Source organism: Rhinoderma darwinii, chromosome 8, assembly GCF_050947455.1.
Source record: "Rhinoderma darwinii isolate aRhiDar2 chromosome 8, aRhiDar2.hap1, whole genome shotgun sequence".
In the NCBI taxonomy this organism is placed as follows: Eukaryota; Metazoa; Chordata; class Amphibia; order Anura; family Rhinodermatidae; genus Rhinoderma; species Rhinoderma darwinii.
This window is the reverse complement of record NC_134694.1, coordinates 85,284,218-85,308,598: the sequence shown is the minus strand read 5'-3', so window position 1 is coordinate 85,308,598 and position 24,381 is coordinate 85,284,218. Positions and strand designations below refer to the sequence as shown.

The 24,381-nt window shown below is 41.9% G+C and overlaps 1 protein-coding gene across 2 annotated transcripts in view; it reads right to left on the bottom strand.

The window, feature by feature from the left end:
- IL1RAPL2 (interleukin 1 receptor accessory protein like 2) overlaps nt 1-24,381 on the bottom strand; it is a 708,817-nt gene that overhangs the window by 343,287 nt on the left and 341,149 nt on the right. For both annotated transcript variants that reach the window (XM_075834359.1, XM_075834360.1), the window contains one exon: nt 3,559-3,745. In XM_075834359.1, the coding sequence (XP_075690474.1) occupies nt 3,559-3,745 (187 nt within the window). The remainder of the gene's footprint in view (nt 1-3,558; nt 3,746-24,381) is intronic.

Here is a 24,381-nt window from a genome sequence, read left to right as displayed (position 1 = left end):
CTTCGTTCCTCTGACCGGTCTTCCTTCTGCTCCTCTGCTGGCCAAGCTGTTCATCCAACACATCTTCCGCCTGCACGGCTTTCTGCAGCATATTGTGTCTGATCGGGGGGTTCAGTTCACCTCGAAGTTCTGGAGAGCCCTCTGTGGACTCCTAGGTATAAAGTTGGACTTTTCCTCGGCCTACCATCCTCAGTCCAATGGTCAGGTCGAGAGGATCAATCAGATCTTGGAGAACTACCTACGCCACTTCATCTCCAAGCAGCATGATGACTGGGTGCAGTTGCTTCCGTCGGCTGAGTTCTCTTACAACAATCATACTAGCGAGTTCACACAGAAGACACCGTTCCTTATTGTCTATGGCCAGCACCCACGAATTCCTCTCCTGGTCCCTGTTACGTCCGAGGTGCCAGCTGCTGACACAGCCTTTGGGGACTTTCTGCAGATCTGGCAGCAGACTCGATCCTCCATCCTGCTGGCGGTCGACTGCATGAAGCGGAAGGCGGACACAAGGAGATGAGAACCCCCTCAGTTTCTTCATGGCACAAATGTCTGGCTATCCTCCAGGAATATTCGACTGATGGTGCCGTCATACAAATTTGCTCCCAGGTTCCTCGGTCCTTTCGAGATCCTGCAGCAGATCAACCCTGTCGTCTACAAGCTTCGGCTGCCTCCTACCCTCAAGATCCCCAACTCCTTTCATGTTTCCCTCCTGAAGCCAGTGGTTCTGAACCACTTTACCAAGACTCCAAGCCCTGCGGTTGCCTCCAGCGGCCCTTCAGACACCTTCGAGGTTAAGGAGATCTTGGACATTAAAAAAGTAAGAGGAAGAACCTTTTATTTAGTAGATTGGAAGGGGTTTGGTCTAGAAGAGAGGTCCTGGGAGCCAGAGGAGAATCTCAATGCTCCTACCCTAATTAAGAGGTTTCTCTCTCGTTCTGGTCCCAAGAGGAGTGGGCCTAAGAGGGGGGATACTGTAACGTCCGTGGTCGCGGACCATGAACTCCTTCCATCCAGTCGATGTCTTTCTCTCAAGAGATGTCTGCACATACGGCCATCCTGCTCCACAGTGACCCCCAGGGTGCGCTCACGAGCTCAGTCCAGACATAAGAAGCCAGAGCGCACGCATGTTGGTGATTTGAGCTAATTGCTCCAGAGCAGCCTGGGCTATAAGAAGGTCCCAGACCCATCCTCCCACGCCTGAGCTTTGTTGTTGTATTCTAAGTGTGTCTTGCAAATGGTCCCCTAGTGTTTCCTGCTCCCAATGTTGCCTGTTCCTGTATCCTGATCTAGTGCCGTGCTTAGCTGTAGCCGTGCTGTGCTGTATACCACGCCTGTCCTGCTTCTCCACGCCTGACGTCTACCTGATGCCTAGTTCCTGCCAAGCCTGCCTTGCTACTGTCCGAGCTGCCACAGGTACCCTATATAAACTATAGACTCTGACCTGCGCCCTGTTGGCCAGCTGCCATACCGCCAAGGTGGTACGGCCCAGTGGGTCCACGAACCCTACGTGACACCTATAGCTGCCCCACACAGGATAATGCCCCTATCGCTGCTCCTACACAGAATGCCCCTATCGCTGCCCCTACACAGAATAATGCCCCTATAACTGCCCCCACAGAATATAATTCCCTTATAGTGCCTTGTTTCACTGTATAATGCCCCCACACAGTATAACGACGCCTTAGTGCCCCCGAAAAGTATTATGCCCCTATAGTTGCCGCTACACAGTGTGATGGCCCTATAGCTGTCCCCACACAGTATAATGCCCTCATAGTGCCTCCCCACAGTAAAATGCCCCTAAAGCTGCCCTCCCACACAGATTAATGCCACTATAGCTGCCAACACAGTATAATTCCCCATAGCTGCCTCCACACAGTATAATGCCCCTATAGCTGCCCCTATGCAGTATATTGCCTCATAGCGGCCCTCCATACCCAGTATAATGCCCTCATAATGCCTAATAAAAAATAAATAAAACAAATACCTAACCCTGATCCCTCTACTCCAGGCTGTGAAGTGTGTCGCTCGGCACAGACACATGCGATTACATCACTACATTGCGCCTGTCTGCGCCATGCTGCTCATGGCCGGCATTGCTGCAGCATTGGATTCAACTGTCCGGAGTATGCAGATACAGTTGAAACAAGCACATGCCACTGCTGGTGGACCGGCCCTGGGTCCCACAATCTCAGTGGGCCCGCGCCATTGGTGAGTGGATCGCGTACCCTTGAAGGTCGTCACACGACCCCCCCTGGGGGTCATGACCCACAGTTTGAGAAACATTGATCTACAATATATTACAAACTTTGAGCTTTAAAACTTTATGTAAATTGATAACAGCCCCAAGAAATGTTTGCTAAGTGTTTCAATATCCTAGAAAAGCAGTGAGTGCATAAATAAAAGTTGTACAAGTAGCAGGAGGTATAATTGGATTGAGACCTACAATCCTAAAATGGTGCATTATCCTCTAGCTGACACTTTGCCAGATTCATGCACTTAACGCAAGAGGACTGAAGAACCATTCATTACTCAATGTGCGTGTGCTCTGAATGGCGGGGACTGGAAGCAGGACTCCCTGGTGACTCCCAATATTGTTTTACTTACACTTTCATGGCTGAGTCCCGCACATGCTAAACAGTGTTCTGAGGCAAAATGCCACTCTATAAATGTTATTACACATCCCCAACTATTATACAATAATATTTATTTCCACTGGACAGAGCACGTAATGTGTCTGCTAACGTAGCTCCTATTTAGAAAAGCTTTCACTAGGGAGGCATCGTACTGTACATGTCTGCCAGATTTCCTCATTTGTTGCTTTGGTCTCTCTGGTGGTAGCACATAATGCTTAAATGTAAGAACGTCTCTGATAATTCATACGGAGACACTGAATTCTCCCTGCAGCTGTGTGTAACAGCTTTTTTTACGTGGACAATCAATAACACAGCTGTGGATGGGTTTATAATGGAGTTCTTCAACTGCATTAATCTTATTTCTAACTTTGCATATATGGTAAGTATGCTGTAACTTCCATTAACAAGTACCCCAGACTGAAAACGGAACAGTAGAGCAAGTCTAGGATGTTGTGGTTAACCTAGCAGCCCCGGACCATAACTTTCAATCTGAAGATTGAACGCCTGATCTCATATGATGACTATTAAGAAACGGCAACCAATCTGCAATACTGAATTAACAGTTCCCGTTGACCATACACATGGTGGCTGTGTGCTGGTACTGTGCGGCAGGGACAAACCACATGCAATTTTTACACAAACTGCCACGGTTTTGCAATGTCGGTTTTGGCTGTGTGGCTTGTATAGGTGAAGCACATTGAAACCATGTGCTACACAAATACAAGCCAATTAGCTAAGAACTGACTGGCAAAACTGTAGCAACTCACAGTACAACTGCATGTGGTTTTGCCACACAGTTCTTGGCCATGTGGTACACTACCATCACACAGCCCCTATGGGTACAAATCACCCTAAGAATTTTTTTTTATAAAACTGCCCTGTGGTAAGCCATTTCTATTAATTAGATGTAGAGTTGTATATTTACCTTATACCATATGACTTCAGTGCTTTCAATCGGCGTCCTGTAGTCGTCAATATCTGGACACGAGATCACTTTACTTTTGGTGACTTCCGCTTTTTCTATGTATCGTATTCTGCTGTTGTAGCACAGTCCTACCTCTTGTTCTGCCACCGTTAAGGACATTGACACCTTCATGCAGTACGTGGAGTTTCTGTAAGGAGTAGAAAAGACAATTTTATGATGGGATGTAATACTTCACCCGTACCCTTCATTACTACAAGCCATCATTCTGATTCCATTTGATATAGTAATTGTGGAAGAAGAATAAACTCATTATGCTGCAAACATATATTTGTTATACGTGTTTTAGCCTTATATGCTCAAGTTCAGTTTTACTTAGTACGTTTCTCCCTAGTTTTAATATTTTTTAACATGTTACTTACCCAAGTGATGAGACCAACTTCCACTAATGCTCTGATGTAGGTGTCCATTTACTCTCCATATAGCTGGACCACTTTGGCTCTATATGACTTTTCAGGCAGGTATTATCATAGTATAAAATAGCTGGGCACAAAACCTAACAATTTCAGTGAAGTAAAAGTAATTTCTCGTTGCGGATCAATGGGTTTACTTCCCTGGCTAGCAAGCCCCAGTACCCCTTTTTATTCAGCAGCAGTGGGGATACCAGCTCTTGGACTCCTACCAATCTCATTTACTGACATGTCTAAGTAACATGCCAGAAAATAATAAAACCAGAGAACCCCTGAAGATCTAGGCTGTCTGTGGTGTATAATATGACCGATCAATCCATTCACAAACTGCAGTCTACCATAAACAACCTGAATGCCACAGAAAGGTGTGTGGGACAAACAGAAAAAATTTGAGTATCGGGGGCACACATATCATATGTGCGACCTGTGCAGCTGCACAGTGGCCTACTCAGTAAGTGGGGCGCTCTACTACCTCAAAAGCAGCTAGCAGAATTCTACTGTCTATTAGATTGTAGGGAAGAGACTGAGCTAATGCATTTCATAGCTCACAATAACTGGTGGATTGTTAGAGAGACTTAAAGGGGATACTCTATGATAAGGGGGATGCTTTATGATTTGAATGCAAGGAACTAATTAACCCTTCTTATACAGGGGTCTTCTGCTGTGTATTCCCTCCCCTTGCCCTGTACTGATAATTAAATTGTAACTTTATACTAAGAAGTTACTATTAAATTAATTCCCCTAATATAGAGCTTTTGCTTACTCTCAAGACATGAAACAATTAATTTACGGTATGTTAAAGCAAAATTTACTATGGTTTATCTCTGCAGGAATTTTAAATCCTATGCATTCTTGATATCAGACACATTTCTACACCTACGCGTGTTCACATTATGAGGATTTAGGTATAGATTCAGCATTTAGGTCCGCACCAAAGGCAATGTTTTTGTAACCCCATTCACATGCTCCGGAAAAAGTCATTGCAGAATAATAAACAAATTCAGATTTAAAAATCCACCGCATGTTCATTGTCGCCAAGGATTCCACACACAGAAAAAACGTGGATCATCTCCATTCAATAACAAGAACGGATTCGCTGGCACACTCGTAGCAGAAACTCAATTTTTAGCCTCGCAATTCAGCCACGGATTTTCTGCCCAGGATTGGAATCACACATCCAGTTTTCGTGGCAGTCTTTGATGCAGTTTTTTACCCAAACACAGGAGTGGATACAATAGAGAGGAGATATAGCTCTGCTTTGTCACAAAAAAATTCCTTAAAAACTGCATGTGTAATTCTAGCCTAAGATAAATCCGCCATGTGTGAACATATCATTCTGTAGAAACAGAAAATCGAACAACAAAGACATGGTTAAGTCACAGTTTTCAAATACTTTTTTGCGGTTTTCACTTATCTGTCAATTCATTTTCCTCTGCGTAGTGTACACAAAAATCTGCTAGTCAACATCCAAATAGTTTGAAAAATAGATGAATACCTAATAGCTGCTTGTGCATGTGTTTGGTTGGGATTAGAAAAAATTGTAATATTTTTTCCCCAGAAACAATGCCACTCTTGTCCATGGACTGTGACTGGTATGGCAGTTCAACCTCTCTCAATTGAATGGGGCTGTGCTGCAATACCAGACACAGCACAAGGACAAGAGTTGCAATGTTTCAAAGGGGAAAAAAGCGAACAAATAATTATTAGCGTTATTGAACCATTTTGATCTACAGTCATTCACAACCAGTATCAGACCAGATCTACCCGAGAAAATGAGGGCACAGCCTCCATCTACACAGAAAGCGGCACGTCAACTTTTAACGTCATTGTAATCCATGTTATTATCATTGCACACAGAGGAAATATTGATAAGGTCTAATAGGTTATTTGTTATTTAACTGCACGGTCTAAATGACCTTTAGGCCCCATGTACAAGAACGCAAAAATTACGGGCCCATAGACTTCTATTGGCCACGGGTACCTCCCCGTATGCTTATGCCCGGGCCGTTTAAAAATATAGAACATGTCCTATTTTAGGCCGTAATTACGGCACGGGCAGGCCCATAGAAGTCTATGGGGCTCCCGTAATTACGGGTGACTACGTATGTGCACCCGTAATTACGGGAGCGTTGCTAGGCGACGTCAGTGGATAGTCACTGTCCAGGGTGCTGAAAGAGTTAAACGATTGGCAAGTAACTCTTTCAGCACCCTGGACACTGGCTACCCATCACAATATAGAGCAACCTGTAAAAAAAAAAAAAAAAAAGATCATACTTACCCAGAACTCCCTGCTTCTTCCTCCAGTCCGGCCTCCTGGGATGACGTTACAGCCCATGTGACAGCTGCAGCCAATCACAGGTTGCAGCGGTCACATGGACTTCCGCGTCATCCAGGGAGGTCGGGCTGGATGTCGAAAGAGAAGGGCTGCACTGATAGAGAAGGGCTGCCGATTAGTGCAGTGCAATTTTGCATCGAAAACGTGCCCGTAAATACGGGTGGAATACTGGGGACACCGGACCAAGGACCCGTATTTACACCAGTATTTACGGAAGGAAAAAAATACGTTCGTGTGCATGAGGTCTTAGGGTCCTCTTTTGTATTAGGGGCTCATTATTGTGTTAAAGCCTGGGCCCGCTGGAGGAACTTTTGGTACTCTGGTGGGCCAGTCTGACCAAGTTCACAACAAAACACTCTTGATACTTATCAAGAATAACAGATCCGTTAACAGCAACTTAGTGACAGTCTACTGATAGCAATAGGGGTACCATAAATTTAAGAATATTTAAAAAAATAAAAAAGTTAATATAGATATTTCGCAAAGATCATATATTTAATATTTTCTGACAATCTAACCTTGGCAAATCAAACACAATTTTTTATTCCTGGTCATACGGAAGAACATTTATCTTTAATATAATTTGGATGAACTCTTACTTTACTTAAACTTCATAAAGCAGACAAGTTGAATAAATCATATGAATCATCAATATCATGCCTCTACCTTGAACGATTATGCAGAATATTTCACCGTTAGAAGGTGATTAATCTCATTATCTTGTGAATATAATTAATTATATCAGTACTAGTAATAAATTCGTATTACCCTGTCCATCTATATATGGAAAATACATTTTAAGAATTTCATCTACGCAATGAAATGGCATCAACTTCCCTTGTTTAACATTCTCATTAAGCTTAAGATACACAGTGGCGCTCCTTGGAGACATACTAACCTCAGGCTATCATCATATAAACTCTGCATAATTATTGCAAGAATTCCCAGCTGGCAAAGTGATTCAACCTATATTCATATTTTATATCCGTCCAAATAAGATCGTATTCTAGAATACACTATTACAATGTAGGCTTAGGAAAAAATACAATTCTATAGATTTTATTATTTAGTGACGTTAAACATAAAATATTCCAGCAGATAAAAAGTTGCAAGTATCTGCAAAATCCTGTAGCCAAGTTAAAGCAAATTTAGAGTTTATAGTATAAAAAAACGCCTTTTTAAAAGTGTAAGCTGTATTCACATGGCGTCATGGCTCCTGTTTATAACAGAAGTCATGATGCAGTGCGGTATCGGCGTACAATGTATACAAACGGCCACCGACTGACCCTATTGACTTACATGAGGTCTGTCTAGATACCATTGAGGTTTCCGTGATTTTTACAGCAAAAATAGCACAGCATGCTGCACTATCCTTGGCGTTAAAAGTGACAAAAGCCACGACGGAGGCTCCAATAGTCTTTGCGAACACAGCTTAATGTTTACATAGCAAGTAAAATATTTGTAATGCCATTTCTTTTACCGATACTAATATTTTCACGACTCATTATCCAGCAATCATAACCACTTCAAGCTGAGGACCGTGTCCTTCTAGTTGTGCTCATCAGTTCAAGATAGTATTTTTTGCTCGTAAGGAAGTATAGGCAGTCTTAAAGAGGCTCTGTCACCAGATTATAAATGCCCTATCTCCTACATAATCTGATCGGCGCTGTAATGTAGAGAACAGCAGTGTTTTTTATTTTGAAAAACGATCATTTTTGAGCAAGTTATGAGCAATTTTAGATTTAGTTTCTTAATGCCCAACTGGGCGTGTTTTTAGTTTTTGACCAAGTGGGTGTTGTAAAGAAGTGTATGAGGCTGACCAATCAGTGACCAATCAGTGACATACACTTCTCATTGTTCCAGCCCAGCATGATCCACAGCACAGTGAGATTGTGCAGTGAAAGAAGCTGGGCTGGAACAATGAGAAGTGTATGTCACTGATTGGTCACTGATTGGTCAGCCTCATACACTTCTTTACAACACCCACTTGGTCAAAACTAAAAACACGCCCAGTTGGGCATTAAGAAACTAAATCTAAAATTGCTCATAACTTGCTCAAAAATGATCGTTTTTCAAAATAAAATCCACTGCTGTTATTTACATTCCAGCGTCGATCAGATTATGTAGGAGATAGGGCACTTATAATCTGGTGACAGAGCCTCTTTAAGGGGGTATTATTACACAGGAGGATTATTGGGAAGATGAGCATTAATATAACGCTCGTTGCCGATAATTGCCCTGTGTAAAAAGGGCAGCGATCAGCAGATGAGCAAACGCTCGATCATCTGCTGGCCATATCGTTTTAAAACAGTAAAAGATTATCATTGTCAGCAGCACATCTCCCTGTGTAAATAGGGAGACGTGCTGCCGACATGATAATAATGTATGGGGACGAGCGTTCGGAGTAACGACCGCTTGCCTCCATACATAGCTCCATGTGACAGGAGCAAGCGAGCGCCGATCAACTATGTGTCATTGTTCGACACTCGCTGCACCGGCCGACAGTCGGCCGGTGTAAAAGGGCCTTTATGGAGAAGGTGTAGGTACCAAAACAACACAGAACATAAAAGACACTGTAAATGCGGTGTCCATGCCGTTATAATGAATTTAACATTTGCTCTGTGCATTAGCTGTGATATAATGGATGGAGATAGTGCAGGCCTAGACAAATCTGCAGATTTTTGAAGACTGACAACGCACCAGGAGCCAGTTTTGGCTAAGTGGTTACAATATCCCATGCTGTAAAAGCCAGTGGACTCCTGCTTTAAAAATATATTGTTTTATTCATTATAGGGATGAGTTTTATCTTTTTAATACTCAATTTATCATTTTAAAGTGTACAATTCACATCTTAAAGGACTGGTCTCATAAAGACATGTAAAGGGCTGCTTCTGCAAAAAGTGAACTTGGAAATAGTTTGGCACCCCTTACACAGTAGTGAATTTGAACTGTTCTACTGTTGCTGCGCACGTGTACCGTTGATGTCTCAGTGAAGTTAATTGTCATGTTGTGTTGACCCATGATCTAACATGTTTTCAGCGTCATACACTTCTCTCCACTCATGTTCAGCTGTACTCACAGCACAGCGTGATCTCGCGTCACTTATGTCACTACTGTCACTTACTCCTACAGTAACTTTACCGGAGTGTCGGGAGAATGAAAAGATGTATACTGTGATATTAACTCTGTGTACAGGCAGGTTGGTCTCTTGTCAGGTGTGTCGAAGCCGTAGTGTGGTGCCGCTTGTGCTTCGCGCAAAAGATGGAGCCAGACTATAAAGGAGGTGTTTTGACTATAAAGTAGCTGTGCTTATAGAGCATACAGTGAGAGAGCTTGTCAGTTGCGACTTAAAGAGGCTCTGTCACCAGATTTTGCAACCCCTATCTGCTATTGCAGCAGATAGGCGCTGCAATGTAGATAAGAGTAACGTTTTTATTTTTAAAAAACGAGCATTTTTGGCCAAGTTATGACCATTTTTGTATTTATGCAAATGAGGCTTGCAAAAGTCCAAGTGGGCGTGTTTAAAGTAAAAGTCCAACTGGGCGTGTATTATGTGCGTACATCGGGGCGTGTTTACTTATTTTACTAGCTGGGCGTTCTGACGAGAAGTATCATCCACTTCTCTTCAGAACGCCCAGCTTCTGGCAGTGCAGACACACAGCGTGTTCTCGAGAGATCACGCTGTGACGTCACTTACTTCCTGCCCCAGGTCCTGCATCGTGTCGGACAAACGAGGACACATCGGCACCAGAGGCTACATTTGATTCTGCAGCAGCATCGGCGTTTGCAGGTAAGTAGCTACATCGACTTACCTGCAAACGCTGATGCTGCTGCAGAATCAACTGTAGCCTCTGGTGCCGATGTGGCCGACACGATGCAGGACCTGGGGCAGGAAGTGAGTGATGTCACAGCGTGATCTCTCGAGAACACGCTGTGTGTCTGAACTGCCAGAAGCTGGGCGTTCTGAAGAGAAGTGGATGATACTTCTCGTCAGAACGCCCAGCTAGTAAAAGAAGTAAACACGCCCCGATGTACGCACATAATACACGCCCAGTTGGACTTTTACTTTAAACACGCCCACTTGGACTTTTGCAAGCCTCATTTGCATAAATACAAAAATGGTCATAACTTGGCCAAAAATGCTCGTTTTTTAAAAATAAAAACGTTACTGTAATCTACATTGCAGCGCCGATCTGCTGCAATAGCAGATAGGGGTTGCAAAATCTGGTGACAGAGCCTCTTTAAGTAACGCATGGAAATGACCGTGTAGCAGAGAACCGGAGGAGGATTGGATCATGTCAGCATTTGTCGCTGAATAAGCCAATGCCTGTGTGACCAGCTGAGTCGTTTCAGACCCAACTGAACTGCTGTATAAATTGGGTCTGCCGGGGAGAGTGTTGTGTGTCCAGAAAGAACCATGTGTATCCTGTAAGTGGTTTTGTACTACTTCCAGAGTGAATCATGTACCAAGGGCAGGTGAAGGCCTAGTCACTCCTGCCTGCAAGAACAAACAGAGACCAAACACCGGAAACTGTAACAGTCAACCTACATGCCTTTCAGAGACAGTAACCACCAAGCTAAGTACCTTTCTGAGACTGTATCAGCCAAACTAAGTGCCCCTCAGATAATGTAACCACGACGGTTGCAACTATTATGCTTTGTGATACAGTCGGAGTAAAAGTCTTGTATATTGAAATGTACTGTGTCTGCCTACATTACTGTGGCATTGGGTGGGGTCCCACGTCAGGGTCAAGGGCCACACACACTAAAAACTAAGCCTATCTTTTTTTAATAGATCCGCTTTTAGAGCAACTCTGCCTTATGGCTCACAGAGGAGGTTCCTGAGCTGGGGGGCATATGGATAGGCATAATCTTCATGAGCAAAGAGAGATTGTAATCCTACAGTGATTTTTAGTGGGAACAGTTCAAAACATAAAAATTGGAACTATTAATCCCAGAATTAAATCCAAGATAATTCTTTCCACAACATCAGTAACAAATGTGAAAAGTTGCTGGGTGATCTGCTCTCCTTAGTTAGCCAGTGACCCTGGGAGATGGGATTACTTAAAGAAATACTCCAAGCAAAAAGGATACACTGTGTAGGGCCTGAAGGGGTGGAGCATGACACAAGTATTCTCTCCTTGGCGGTCTTTGAATCCCTATGTCATGCACAACCCCCTTAGAGCCTGTACTAGACATAAAACAGTATGTAAGATTTGCCCGGTGTGTTCCTTTAAGTTGACTTTCTGAATATATTGATTAAAAAAAATAAAATCTAATGCTATTTTAATTGTAGAATTTAAGCAATTTTAGGCAGGGGTCTCCATTGAAAATGATTTTGCATCATCATTTTGTTTTCAAGTAAAAATTATATATATATATATATATATATATATATATATATATATATATATATATATATATATATATATATATATAAAATCGAGACTGGAGAGCAGAATTATCCTATTCTGTGTGTGCAGTGTATAGCAGACATGATCGCTCCAACCTGTAGCTCAGAAAAAAACTGAGAATTAGAGATAGGGCCTGCAGTGGGGAAAACTGCTAAAAATGCAGAATATAAGTCATATTATTGCCAGAAATAGCGTTATTCCTCAAGTACACACATATGACAGCTTATTCTGAAAAGTCCTCTTAAAAGTGTAGATACGCTTTAAGGGTCTATCACAAAAGCACGCTTTGTGTCACGTTTCGTTGCGCAATCATCATGTAATCGCTGCAAAATAACGCATCAAAGCCTTCTTGTGTGAATACCCCCTAATGTTACATTTAAACTTCCTGTTATAACGTATATGTTATGCAGGGCCAGCCTTAGGATAGATGGCGCCCAGTGCGAAATTATCCTTTGGCGCCCCACCCAATCATAAAAAAAATGCCCCATAAAAAAAGTATAATGCCCTATATAGTGCCCCCACACAGTATTATGCCCCTTTAGTATAATAATATTTAATAATATATTATAACCACTTTAAGGACACAGTATTTTGTCCTCTAACTGTGCCCACACAGTATTATGCCCCCTAAGTGCCACACAGTATATTTCCCCCTGTAGTACCCCTACACAGTATAATGTCCCCTCCCCTGGCTGCCACACACAGCCCCCCTTGTAGATAGTGCCTCCCTGTAGACAGTGCCATAATCCTCCACCTCCTCTTTGTAGATTGTGCCATACAGCCCCACTCATCCCCCTTGTAGACAGTGCCCCCAAACAAAAATAGGCTCCGTTCCCACGATGAACTGAGCTGCTCCACAACGGGATACTTGTGTGATCCTTTAGCCTATACAGAGTTTCCCAACTTTTTTGGACTTGAGGCACTACTGGAAAAATACAATTTCCTCAGGGCACCCCTACCTAAAATTGTTTTGAGAAAGACAGAAAACGGCTGAAAACAAGCACTAGACTCGTAGGGTAGGTTCACACAGCGTTTTTTGTAAGGGAAAAAAAAATCTGCGTCAAAATTCCTTCAGGGATTTTGAATTGACAGCGTTGTTTGAGTTTTTTTTTTTGCGTTTTTTTTTTAAGCCGTTGAAGCCAATGCAAAGACGTAGGCAAAAAACATTCCAAACAGGCGCCTCCTATTAATTTCAATTGGAGCGCAGAGGTGGAAACCACATGAAAACTATCAGCCCCCCACTCACAGTAAAATAACCATGAGCCCGCCACTCACAGTAAAATGACCACCAGCCCCCCACTCACAGTAAAATTACCATCAGCCTGCATTACACACTAAAATAACCATCAGCCCGCCACTCACAGATTCCCCCTGTAGATAGTGCTACACAGCCCCCTTGTAGGTAGTGCCACACAGCCCCTGTAGGTAGTGCCAAACAGCCGCTTGTAGGTAGTGCCACACAGCTCACTTGTAGGTAGTGCCACAGCCCCCTTCCTGTAGAAAGCGCCACTGAAGCTCCTTGAAGGAGCGGAATCCCCCTGTGGCCGGGGATTCCGCTCCTGGAGCGCTCCGCTTGATGTCTCTGTCCATATATGGACAGTGACATCAGGGGCAACTCCTGAAGCGGAATCCCTGTCCACAGTGTTGCCGATGCTGTGACCGGGGATTCCACTCCAGGAGAAGCACATGTCTTCTGTGTCCATTTATGGACATTGACGTCAAGGGCTTCTCCTGGAGTGGAATCCCCGGTCACAGAGTCAGCAACGCTGTTGATGGGGATTCCACTTCAGGAGTTGCCCCTGATGTCACGGCCTATATATGGACAGAGACATCAAGTGCTCCATTCAGGAGTGGAATCCCCGGCCACACGGGGACTCCGCCCCTTCACGGAGCGACTGTGGCGATAGTAGATAGCAGAGCAGGAAGATACCTCCCTGCTCTGTTATAGTGGCATCTCTACTGCTGTAGCAGCGGCTCCAAGTGGTGCCGCCGGCGATGGGAGGGGAGCGGGCATGCTCATGCTCGGTGTCGCCGCTAGCAGCCGCGACACCACTGAGTGAAGAAGCGCCTGGGTGGAAAGGCGGCTGCTGAGTCACAGGGTCCGGGAGCTTCTGAAACAAGCAGGGGAAGGGAGCCAGGCCAGCACCACCTTCCACCTATTGGAGTGATGCGCCCTGTGCAATGGCACAGGTCGCACACCCCTAAGGCCGGCCCTGATGTTATGGAATCACTAGTTCAGCAATTCCCCGAGTGAAAGTTGATGGAATTGCTATGTGAGCGATGCACCAAAGGCAGCTGGAGACGGTCTGGAACAAGCGTACAAGTAAGTCCGCTGCCTCAAACCCGTCACAACTCTGATTGGCAGAGTCTAAGGCTACTCCATGATCTTCACCAGAGCACACTGCAAGGCAGGTTGGAATTGGCTGCATAGAACCCAGGTTGCTTTAACAGAGTACAGTGCTGGACAAGAGGTGCAATGCAGACAACACCAGAACAGGTAACAAGAGCCAGAGGGAAAAGAACAGGTAACAAGAGCCAGAGGGAAAACAGAAAGCCCAAATCACAAAGCTAGAGGATATCAGGAATTGCGGAGGTCAAAACCATCCGGGAGCAGAATGTCCAAATCAGTAAGCAAAGGGGAAATCCAGGGGCAAGCCGAGGTCCAGTTCCAAAAGTCCAAATAGTCAAAAGGTACAGGGTATAATCAGAAGCTTGATCAAAAACATGCAAACAAGGAAAATCACATGCAAAGAAGATAGAACTAACCCAGATTTAAATACTCCACCCTTCAATCTGATAGGAAGACAGAGAAGTGAGATAGGTTCTGCAACTAAAACTAGAGCCGCCCAGAAGCTAGACTAGTAGTCATGGCAATCTTAAAGGGGCGGACATTTCTTAACAGTATATTTACTTTTTAATAGTAAGACACCCTAAGTTAACAACAGCTGCTTACCAGAAGACATGTCAAAAAATTCAAAGACAAGAACAAAACCAGAAAGTAAAACCCAATGTTATATGAAAGTCCTGCAAGTGTTTATTTGTTGGCAAGCAAGAGAAAGTGTGCTATACCATCAAAACTTCAAGTTACAAGCTTCCAATGTTTTAGATTGTTTGGCAAAAAAAAAAAGCAGGCGCGCTCTAGGGGCTTGGCTCAAACATGGCTACTTTAATTTCAGAACCTTGACTTCAAAAAGTAAGTCCTGGCTAGATCTGATTCAACAGATAGGAAGAATAGGGTCTGAATTCCAATGAGCTTGTCTCCATCCAAATGAGCTGGACATAACATAGCTCACACTGTTTACTTGAGGAAACCGATAAGTGCTCAGTATTTCTAAGTGCTTTGTGATTTAATGACTGCCAACATGACTTACAACATATTGCCGAACAGGTGTTTCTTTTTAATAATTGTAGAAGACAGAAGAAACCAAAGGAGAAATTACATTTTAATGGCTTTGATACTTCATCACCACCGTGTAAATTTATATATTCTGGCCGTTCATCTACTAGTAGAAGGATGGGGGGAACCTCTCATCATCTTTTTTCTTTTTTACAAGAAACTGTAATTATCAAATTTGTGTGGAAAAAAAGTACAAGAATTAAACTAAGAAAGAAATGTGTCCTCTTATATATAATTGCAAGAACTAACGCAATCTGACGCCCACAGAAATAATCAAAACCATAATGAGCGCATTGTTTTGTGCCTGAGTGTAGTGTTGATCTACAGAGCGGCAGAGCTTTAGGAAAGAACGATTTCTAAAACTGCATATTTCACGTAATGGATACAGTGAAATAAGGTTGTTAGGACTTTAAGTGTAAGGTTATCTTTGTTAGGACTTTAATTGTACTGTTATCTTAAGGAAATCTCGAGTCATAGCATGATTTTGTGGAGACGAAACTCCTATAGGAAGTTGAAATGGGCTTATAACATGTTGAAAGGAAATACAAGCATTTATTCAAGGTCATTACTACTAGAACTAGCACTTGGGCAAATGTGTCAAACCGGTCAGGGAAACCTTACTATCCCTCTTAGAACAAAGAATATTATATATACCCTCCTCACTGAACGATAGCTTATATTTCCTACCCCCATTCTCTACACTATCGTCTTACTGGACATCATTGGATATAGGCTACCAGACACTGAGTAAAGGGCAGGTAAAGGGAGGCTTTGTTAGGGGTCTCGTTCACAGATCTGGCAGACAATACCGTAAACAATAGCGCAGCATGCTGTGCTAATAAAACCACGGACACCCGGACGGAACGCATTAAACTCATTGGGTTCCATTGGGCGTCAGTTGTCTCGTCGTTCAACACTGCCAATACTTCCGGTTTGTTTGCTGTTCTACTCCTCTGATGGAGCAGAACAACGTAAACCTGAATGCAGATGTGAAACGGGTCTAAGTCTTCTGCTGCAGTAGTAGTTAGTCAGATATGACAGTCATCACATTACACAGAGCTATTTTATTATGTACAGTATATAATTACTTCCCTAGATTTAGCTCCTATAGCACTTGATGGATTGGTCATCATCACTTTTTTCTTTTAAAGCTGAAATTGGAGCTGTTTAAAAGTTGGTGTGTATGCCTAACCTATAGAGGGCTTATAATATGCACCACGTTCATTACGCCCCTCACCGAATAAACAAATCCACAATAGGCTCAAATTTTAAAAAATAATGGTAATGTTAATATACAACATAACAGCCCACAACTTAGTATCAATAATACAGCACTTTGATATCTGTGCCCCAATACATTTCTAAATACATTTCTAAATCTTCGCATTTACCAGAAATAGCAAAAAAGTAGATTAAAGGGGTTTTCCAGCCAGTAAAATTATAGGCCATCAAATTTTCACATTTTAGTTTTTTTTAACACGCATGCTATATAAGCCATTGTACATGGAAAGATACATTGATATTTAGAATCTCTTGAAAACAGCTCCGTATTTTGAGACGTTTTTGTGTGTGAACATACCCTTAGGGTTGTGACTTAAGAATTTTTTTTGCAGTTAGATCATTTTTGCCGACTAGAAGAATAACTGACTACAATAAATAATTTTAACAAGAATGCCAGATCCTGTTATTTTGGGTACTGAAACTACATTTACAGCAGTAAATAAGTATTTAGAGAGTAAATGTCCCAGTTAATAATTTACTAATAAATAATTAACAATATAATTCAGAAAACTATTCTCACACTAAAGACAACATTGTGGTAAAAATTCTACATACTACTTAGTCACATATTGGGATTGTTCTTATCGTGAATACAGAGGGCAAGCGGCTGCAATAGGGGGAATCTTGAAGGATAATTTTTTTAATAAACTTACAAAAGTAACTCAGGCAAATCTTACATAATTGAAGGAGTCCTTTCAGCTGAGAGTGGCCTTCGAACTCAGATTATTAGGAACAAGAGTAGCCAAAGATTGAAAACAACAGACAGTGCATTGCCACTCTCAGCATAGTCTGGAAGTGGAGGCCAGAATAGAAGAACTTGAAGCAGAAGTACCTGCAGTTGGCAAAAAAAGTGGAGGGAAATCGATAGAAAGGAATGTAGAGAACCTTCAGTGGTGAAAATTGAAAAAGTTTCATACCCTCATGGAGTGGTTAAGTGCCATTGTGCAGCCCAAGCTGATTTTTAACCATCCCTTAGGCCATGCGCAACCAAGGACAAGACATAAGTACACAGCTCCCATCTCGCTGGCCAATATTCGCCTTGTAGACATCCAGTATTGTAGGCGCCTCGACTGAGGTATCCAGTTTCTGGAGCAACTCGTTTTGGAAATAGACAGCAACAGGGCAGTGTTAGGACTAATCCTGGGGTGCAAAAGCTGCAGAGCCCAAAATTTTGATTAGCTCTGCAGGTCAAGCAAGCCCCACACTGAAGAACAACTGAGAGAGGAGCTATCTTTTCCAACTCCTATCTCACTGCTCTTCATAGTGTGGCCTGCAGCCCTGCCTGCTAAATACTTGAAGCTAATAGAGGCTTTCCTTCTGGAGTAGAACATACTACAGCATTGGTCTTATGAATTATGTCATCCTACAGTCTGGCCTTGCGGGATTATCACCAGTATTATCACCAACATTTTGTGGATTATAGTATTGCACTGGCTAATGCCCTTAATTATGCCAATCCATTGAGTCAAGACTATAGTCAAGTTCTGTCACTCTGCCTACTATTGTTTTCTACTTCTATTCTGTAGATTATTCCAAAATCGCCTTCCCACAACTGAGTAGTCAGTAAACTATATGTGCCAGAGGAGCATTCTTACTGCATTGACAGCACTGTACTGTGACTGTGACACCATCAGCAGACCACCCGATACCAATACTCGACTGCTGTTTACTAGTCTTATGGGACCCTGTACGGAGCAAGTGGACTCACTGTTACTGACCTCTTCTTGCTGAGGACTGCTATCTACTAATGCCTTTTTTATTTGACTGTATTTAGGGATGACATTTTCTACTAGCCATTAAGACTCGCATCATGTTTTAGTTTTGCCATTTAAGTATTCCTGTTTTACGAAATGTAAAGATCCGAACTATTATATAGATTTTAAAAAAAAAACATACTTATTTTCCAGGAGTTTGCCGAGGCTTTTTCAAAGATTGATTTGTGACATTTCCATGTCTGGTTAGAGCCGGTATTTTAAATCTCAGCTTATGTTAAAGCCGCAAGGTTAAAGTATTACATAAGAAAATAAGGATTATTATTAATAAAATGTTGTGCTAGTCCCTTATTTTCATATGATTAAAATGAACAGATTATATTCCAAAACACTGGAGCTCTGTGACTTCCGTTTTCATGTACTTGACATGAGGGTAGTTCAGTTGTCTGATAAGTATATTATAAAACACATGGATTTTGGCAAATAACATCTGACCGAGACGCACAATCACCTCCTGATTATGTCCTAAGCACTACTTACAGGGAGCTACTCGCTCATATTGGTTCAACCTCCCACAGCTGCAGCATGTCATTAGAAAAAAAAACAACTCATAAAAAGTGCACAAATCCAAATCAACCATTAAAGATTTATGTGTTTTGACCATTTTAGCAAATTTTGCTACAGCTTGTGTTTGTTAACCCCTTAATACTAAGGGTATTTTAAACCTTAATGACCAAGCTATTTTTTAAGTTTTTCCATCGTCATATGCAAAGAGCTATATGTTTTTTTATTTTTTAATCGCACCATTTTGGGGTGCATATCATTTATTGATAAATTTTTTTTTACTTGGGATTTTTATTTATTATAATCTTTATTAAACTTTTTTGTAGTCCCACTGGGGGACTTAACTATGCGATCATTTGATCGCTTTTATAATACACTCCAATACTTCTGTGCCAATGGTGTGAGAGAGGGAGCCCCCTCCTTCTAAAACCACTCAGATGCAGCAGTCTATTGATCACCTCATCTGAGGGGTCAAACACTGCTATTTAGCAAAGCCTGTGCTTTAGGAGCACAGCTTTCGATTCAGGTGCTAAATCGTCTGAAGTGTCGCCATAAAAACGCAGCACTTCAGAAGAACTGCCCTGAACAGCCGCCATAAAAGCACGATACGGTGGTCGTTAAGGGGTTAAATAGCTCTTTAAAGCCTTGTTCACATTTGATGTCGATTTTGCGAGTCAAAACCAGAGTTGGATCCAGGAGAGGAGACACTTTAAGGCCTTCCTTTATTTATCTCTTCTATTTAGGTTCCTTTCCTGGTTTTGGCTTAAAAAACTACAAGCAAAATCGGCAGCAAATCTGCACTATGTGAATATGACCTTAGGTCCCCTGCACAGGCTGCACATTTTTTTTTTTTGCGGAATATGTGCTTGCTGTAGAAACAATGATTCAAATGAATTGAATGGATTTTAAATTGCAGAAACCTCTGCAACGAAATCTGCAACGTGTGCAGAGAGCCTTGTTCACACAGTGAAGATTTGCTGCAGATTTTGCATTTATTTTTTAAGATAAAACCAAGAACAGAACCTAAACAGCAGAAATACTAGTATATAAAGGAAGGCATTATAGGTCTGCTCTCCTGGATCCATTTCTGGTTTTGTCTTAAAGAATGCAAGCAAATCTGCAGTGAAGTAATATACTTTTTATGATAGCACTCCTATTGTCACTTAAGATTGCTCTAAAACATGTTTGCACCTATAACTTAAGATAGAAAAGGTTAACAAATAGGAATGGGATTTCTTTTTAAAGTTTCCCTGCTTTTTTGATATATAACAGAATTCCACCTTTTCACAAAATTTCACATTTTAAGTGTAAATAAATGTTGAGTAACTTTGCAAATACTTTGATTGTTCTTTTATTTATTTAATGTTGTATCTTCATTCATACACTATAATACAATATTGTTGTTTAAAAAAAAAAAAAAAAAACTCCAAATTCTGCAGGTTGCATTTGGGTCAAACAGTTATTTCTCTCTATTCTTCTGTTAGACATATGACCGAATAAGATAATTCTAAGGCCTCATGCACACGACCGTAGCCATGGATTTTCAGGGGGAATTGCGGCCGTAAAATCACGTTCGTGTGCATGGGGCCTAACTGTGTAACTGTGATCTGAGCACCCACAAAGCACTGCACTCCAGTAACAGACATCCAGCAGAATTGTGAATTTACCTTTCTGTCTGAACAGCCAATAAAATACCATGTAATTAAAAAGCGGTAGAAGGGGAGTAAAGAAAAGTAAACTGTTCAAAAATGTGCTCAACTTTTTATAAACACACTGTAAAATATCAATTATGTGCAGGATTTTCAACTTGTAAAATTAGTTAAGGTGCCACTGCGTTCAGACAGCCTCCGACAAGAAGTGCGCACACCTTTGCTCTAGAGGCAAAGGTTGTCAAGTAGACGTGGGACTGTGGTTTAGGTTACGTTCACCCGGCCTATTTTCAGCAGTTTTTCGGGCCGTAAACGCCCGAAAAACGGCAGAAAAATCGGAAGCAGAATGCCTCCAAACATCTGCCCATTGATTTCAATATGAAAAACAGTGTTCTGTTCCGATGGACCATTTTTTTCTGCGGCTGTTTTGAAAAACAGCCGCGTAAAAAACGGCCCGCGAAAAAAAAGTGCAGGACACTTCTTGGGACGTTTTTCAAGCTGTTTTTCATTGATTCTATTGAAAAAAGCTCCAAAAACGGCCTTAAAAAACACTGCAAAAATTGCAAGCTGCTTAAAAAAACGTCTGAAAATCAGAAGCAGTTTTCCCTTGAAAACAGCTCCGTATTTTCAGACGTTTTTGAGTTTGCGTGTGAACATACTCTAAGGCTGGGTTCACACGACCTATTTTCAGGCGTAATGGAGGCGTTTTACGCCTAGAATTACGCCTGAAAACACGGCTCCAATACGTCGGTAAACATCTGCCCATTCATTTCAATGGGTTTGCCGATGTACTGTGCCGACGACCTGTCATTTTACGGGTCGCTGTCAAAAGACGGCGCATAAAATAACAGCCTCGTCAAAGAAGTGCAGGACACTTCTTGGGACGTAATTGGAGCCATTTTTCATTGAATCCAATGAAGAACAGGTCCAAATTACGTCCGTAATTGACGCCTCGCAAAACGCGAGTACGAGCAATTACGTCTGAAATGCAGGAGCTGTTTTCTCCTGAAAACAGCTCGGTAATTTCAGCCGTAATTGACGTTATCGTGTGCACATACCCTAAGAGTACACCTTCCAAACCTACACTCCGCATGGAGTTTAATTCTGCCTGTTGGAGTTGGAACTTGGGGCTATTATACTTTGGGCAATAAACAACTCTCCTGGCAAAGCACTTACATAATGTACTCTTTTTCCCACATTGGTAATGCTAAAGATTATGCGGTCTTCTCACATCTTATCAGGTCTGACTTAACAAATTCAAATACCAAAGTGCCCATCGATATTTAGATCTGGCCCCACTATTTCACTACATTTCTAACAAGATACCTTGGGGAAGTGGGGGACATTACCAAAAAGGCAGTAAAGATTGTTATTGAATCTTGGAGTCAGATGGTTTTACTATTTGATACTACAAGAAATTAGCACAGCTTAAAATGTAATTCTTCAATGCCCTCAAAACGGACGTCCCGCTGGTGCCTCTATTTCTATTGCCACAATCTCAGTGATCCCTCAACCTGGACAAAAATTCTACCTGTTGGGCCAATTACAGACCCAGATCATATACAATGCATTCGGAAAGTTTTCAGACCCTTTAAATTTTTTCACATTTTGTTATGTTGAGGCCTTGTGAAAAATAAAAGTTTTTCCCCATCATTCTGCACTCAATACCCCATAATGAAAACAGAATGATTGTAATCTATGCCAATTTATTGAAAAGGAAAAACTAAAATATTGCATTGACATAAGTATTCAGATCATTTACTCAGGACTTAGTTGAAGCACCTTTGGCAGTGATAACAGCCTCCAGTCTTCTTGGGTATGATGACATAAGGTTTTCACACCTGGATTTGGGGATTTTCTGCCATTCTTTTCTGCAGATCCCCTCAAGCTCTGTCAGGTTGGATGGGTACAGTCGATGAACAGCCACTTTCAGGTCTCTCCAGAAATGTTCGATTGGGTTCAAGACCGGGCTCTGGCTGGGCCACTCAAGGACATTCACAAAGTTGTCCCTAAGCCACTCCTGTGTTGTCTTGGCTGTGTGCTTAGGGTCATTGTCTTGTTGGAAGGTGAAACTTCAGCACAGTCTTGGGTCCAGAGCACTCTTAATCAGGTTTTCATTTAGAATATCCCTGTACTTTGCTCCATTCATCTTTCCCTCAACACTGACTAGTCTTCCCTGCCCCAGCCGCTGAAAAACACCCCCACAGCATGATGCTGCGACCACCATGCTTCACTGTAGGGAGGGTATTGGGCATTTATTGGACGTTTAGAATTAAGGCCAAAAAGTTCAATCTTGGTTTCATCAAACCACAGAATCTTGTTTCTCAGGGTCAGAGTCCTTTAGGTGCTTTTTTTGCAAACTCCAGGCAGCTTTCATGTGTCTTTTACTGAGGAGAGGCTTATTTTTGGCCACTCTGCCATAAAGCCCAGATTGGTTGAGTGCTGCAGTGATGGTTGACCTTATGGAAGTTTCTTCCATCTGCACAGAGGATTTTTGGAGTTCAGCCAGAGTGACCCACCAAGGCCCTTCTCCCCCGATTACTTAGTTTAGTGGGGTAGCCAGCACTAGGAAGATTCCTGGTTGATCCAAACTTCTTCCTTTAAAGAATTATGAGGCCACTGTGCTCTAGGAAACATTACATGCAATACGGTCTCTGAGCTCTACTGGCAGTGGTTTCGTCCTCATGGCTTGGTTTTTGCTCTGATATGCATTCTCAGCTGTGAGACCTTATAGACAGTGTTGTGTCTTTCCAAATCATGTCCAATCAAATTAATTTACCACAGGTGGACTACAATCAAGGTGTAGAAACACTCAAAGAATCTAGAAAAATAGGAGGCCCCTAGATCTAAATTTTAAGTGTCATAGCAAAGGGTCTGAATACTTATGTCAATGCGAAATTAGAGTTTTGTAATTTTTAATAAATTTCCAAACATTTCTAAAATTCTGTTTGAACTTGGTCATCATAGGATATTGAGTGCAGAATGATGGGGAAAACGTGAATTTTTTTTGTAATATATGAAAAAAGTAAAAGGGTCTGAAGACTTTCTGAATGACTGGATCAATATAGTCATCACGTCGAAAAGTAAATAGGTTTTTGGGCTCATTGATAGGGAAAGACCAAGTAGGCTTTACACCTTGCAGGAAGGTGATGGATGGTCTTTATAGACTGTCCCACCTCATACATACATACATACATACATACATACATACATACATATTCAACCCTTTTGCTATGAAACCCCTAAATAAAGTCAGGTAAAACAATTGACTTCTAAAGTCACATAATTAATTAACGTGTGGAATCAACGTGTCACAATCTGTGACATGATGTCAGTATAAATACTCCTAATCTGAAAGGCCCCTGAGTCTACAACACCACTAAGAAAGCAACATGACGACCAAGAAGCTCTCCAAACTGGTCAGAAACAAAGTTGTGGAGAAGTATAGATCAGGGATGGGTTATAAAAAAAATATCACATACTTTGAACATCCCACGGAGAACCATTAAATTCATTATAACAAAATGGAAAGAATATGGCGCAACTGCAAGCCTGACAAGAGAAGCCTGCTCACCAAAGCTCACGGACTGGGCAAGGAGGGCATTAATTAGAGGTTCAACAAAGACACCAACGATAACACTGAATACACGATTCAAGGATGGAAATATCTGTCCATAGGACCACTATAAGCCGTACATCTTACACCAGAATCGCAGATTTTTGGTCAACTTACCAGTGGAAAAAAAATGTCACAAAAAGTGATCAAAAAGTCGTATGGACCAAAAAAATGGTACCAATAAAAACCACAGCTCGTGGCGCAAAAAATAAGCCCTCACATCGCTCAATCGATGAAAAAATAAAATAAAGTTATGGCTTTCAGAATATGGAAAAAAACACCTTTTTTTTTCTAACATAGTTTTTTCTTTGTAAAAGGAGTAAAACATTAAAAAAAATCTGGTATCGACGTAATCTAATTGACCAGAAGAAGAAAGTAAATTTGTTGT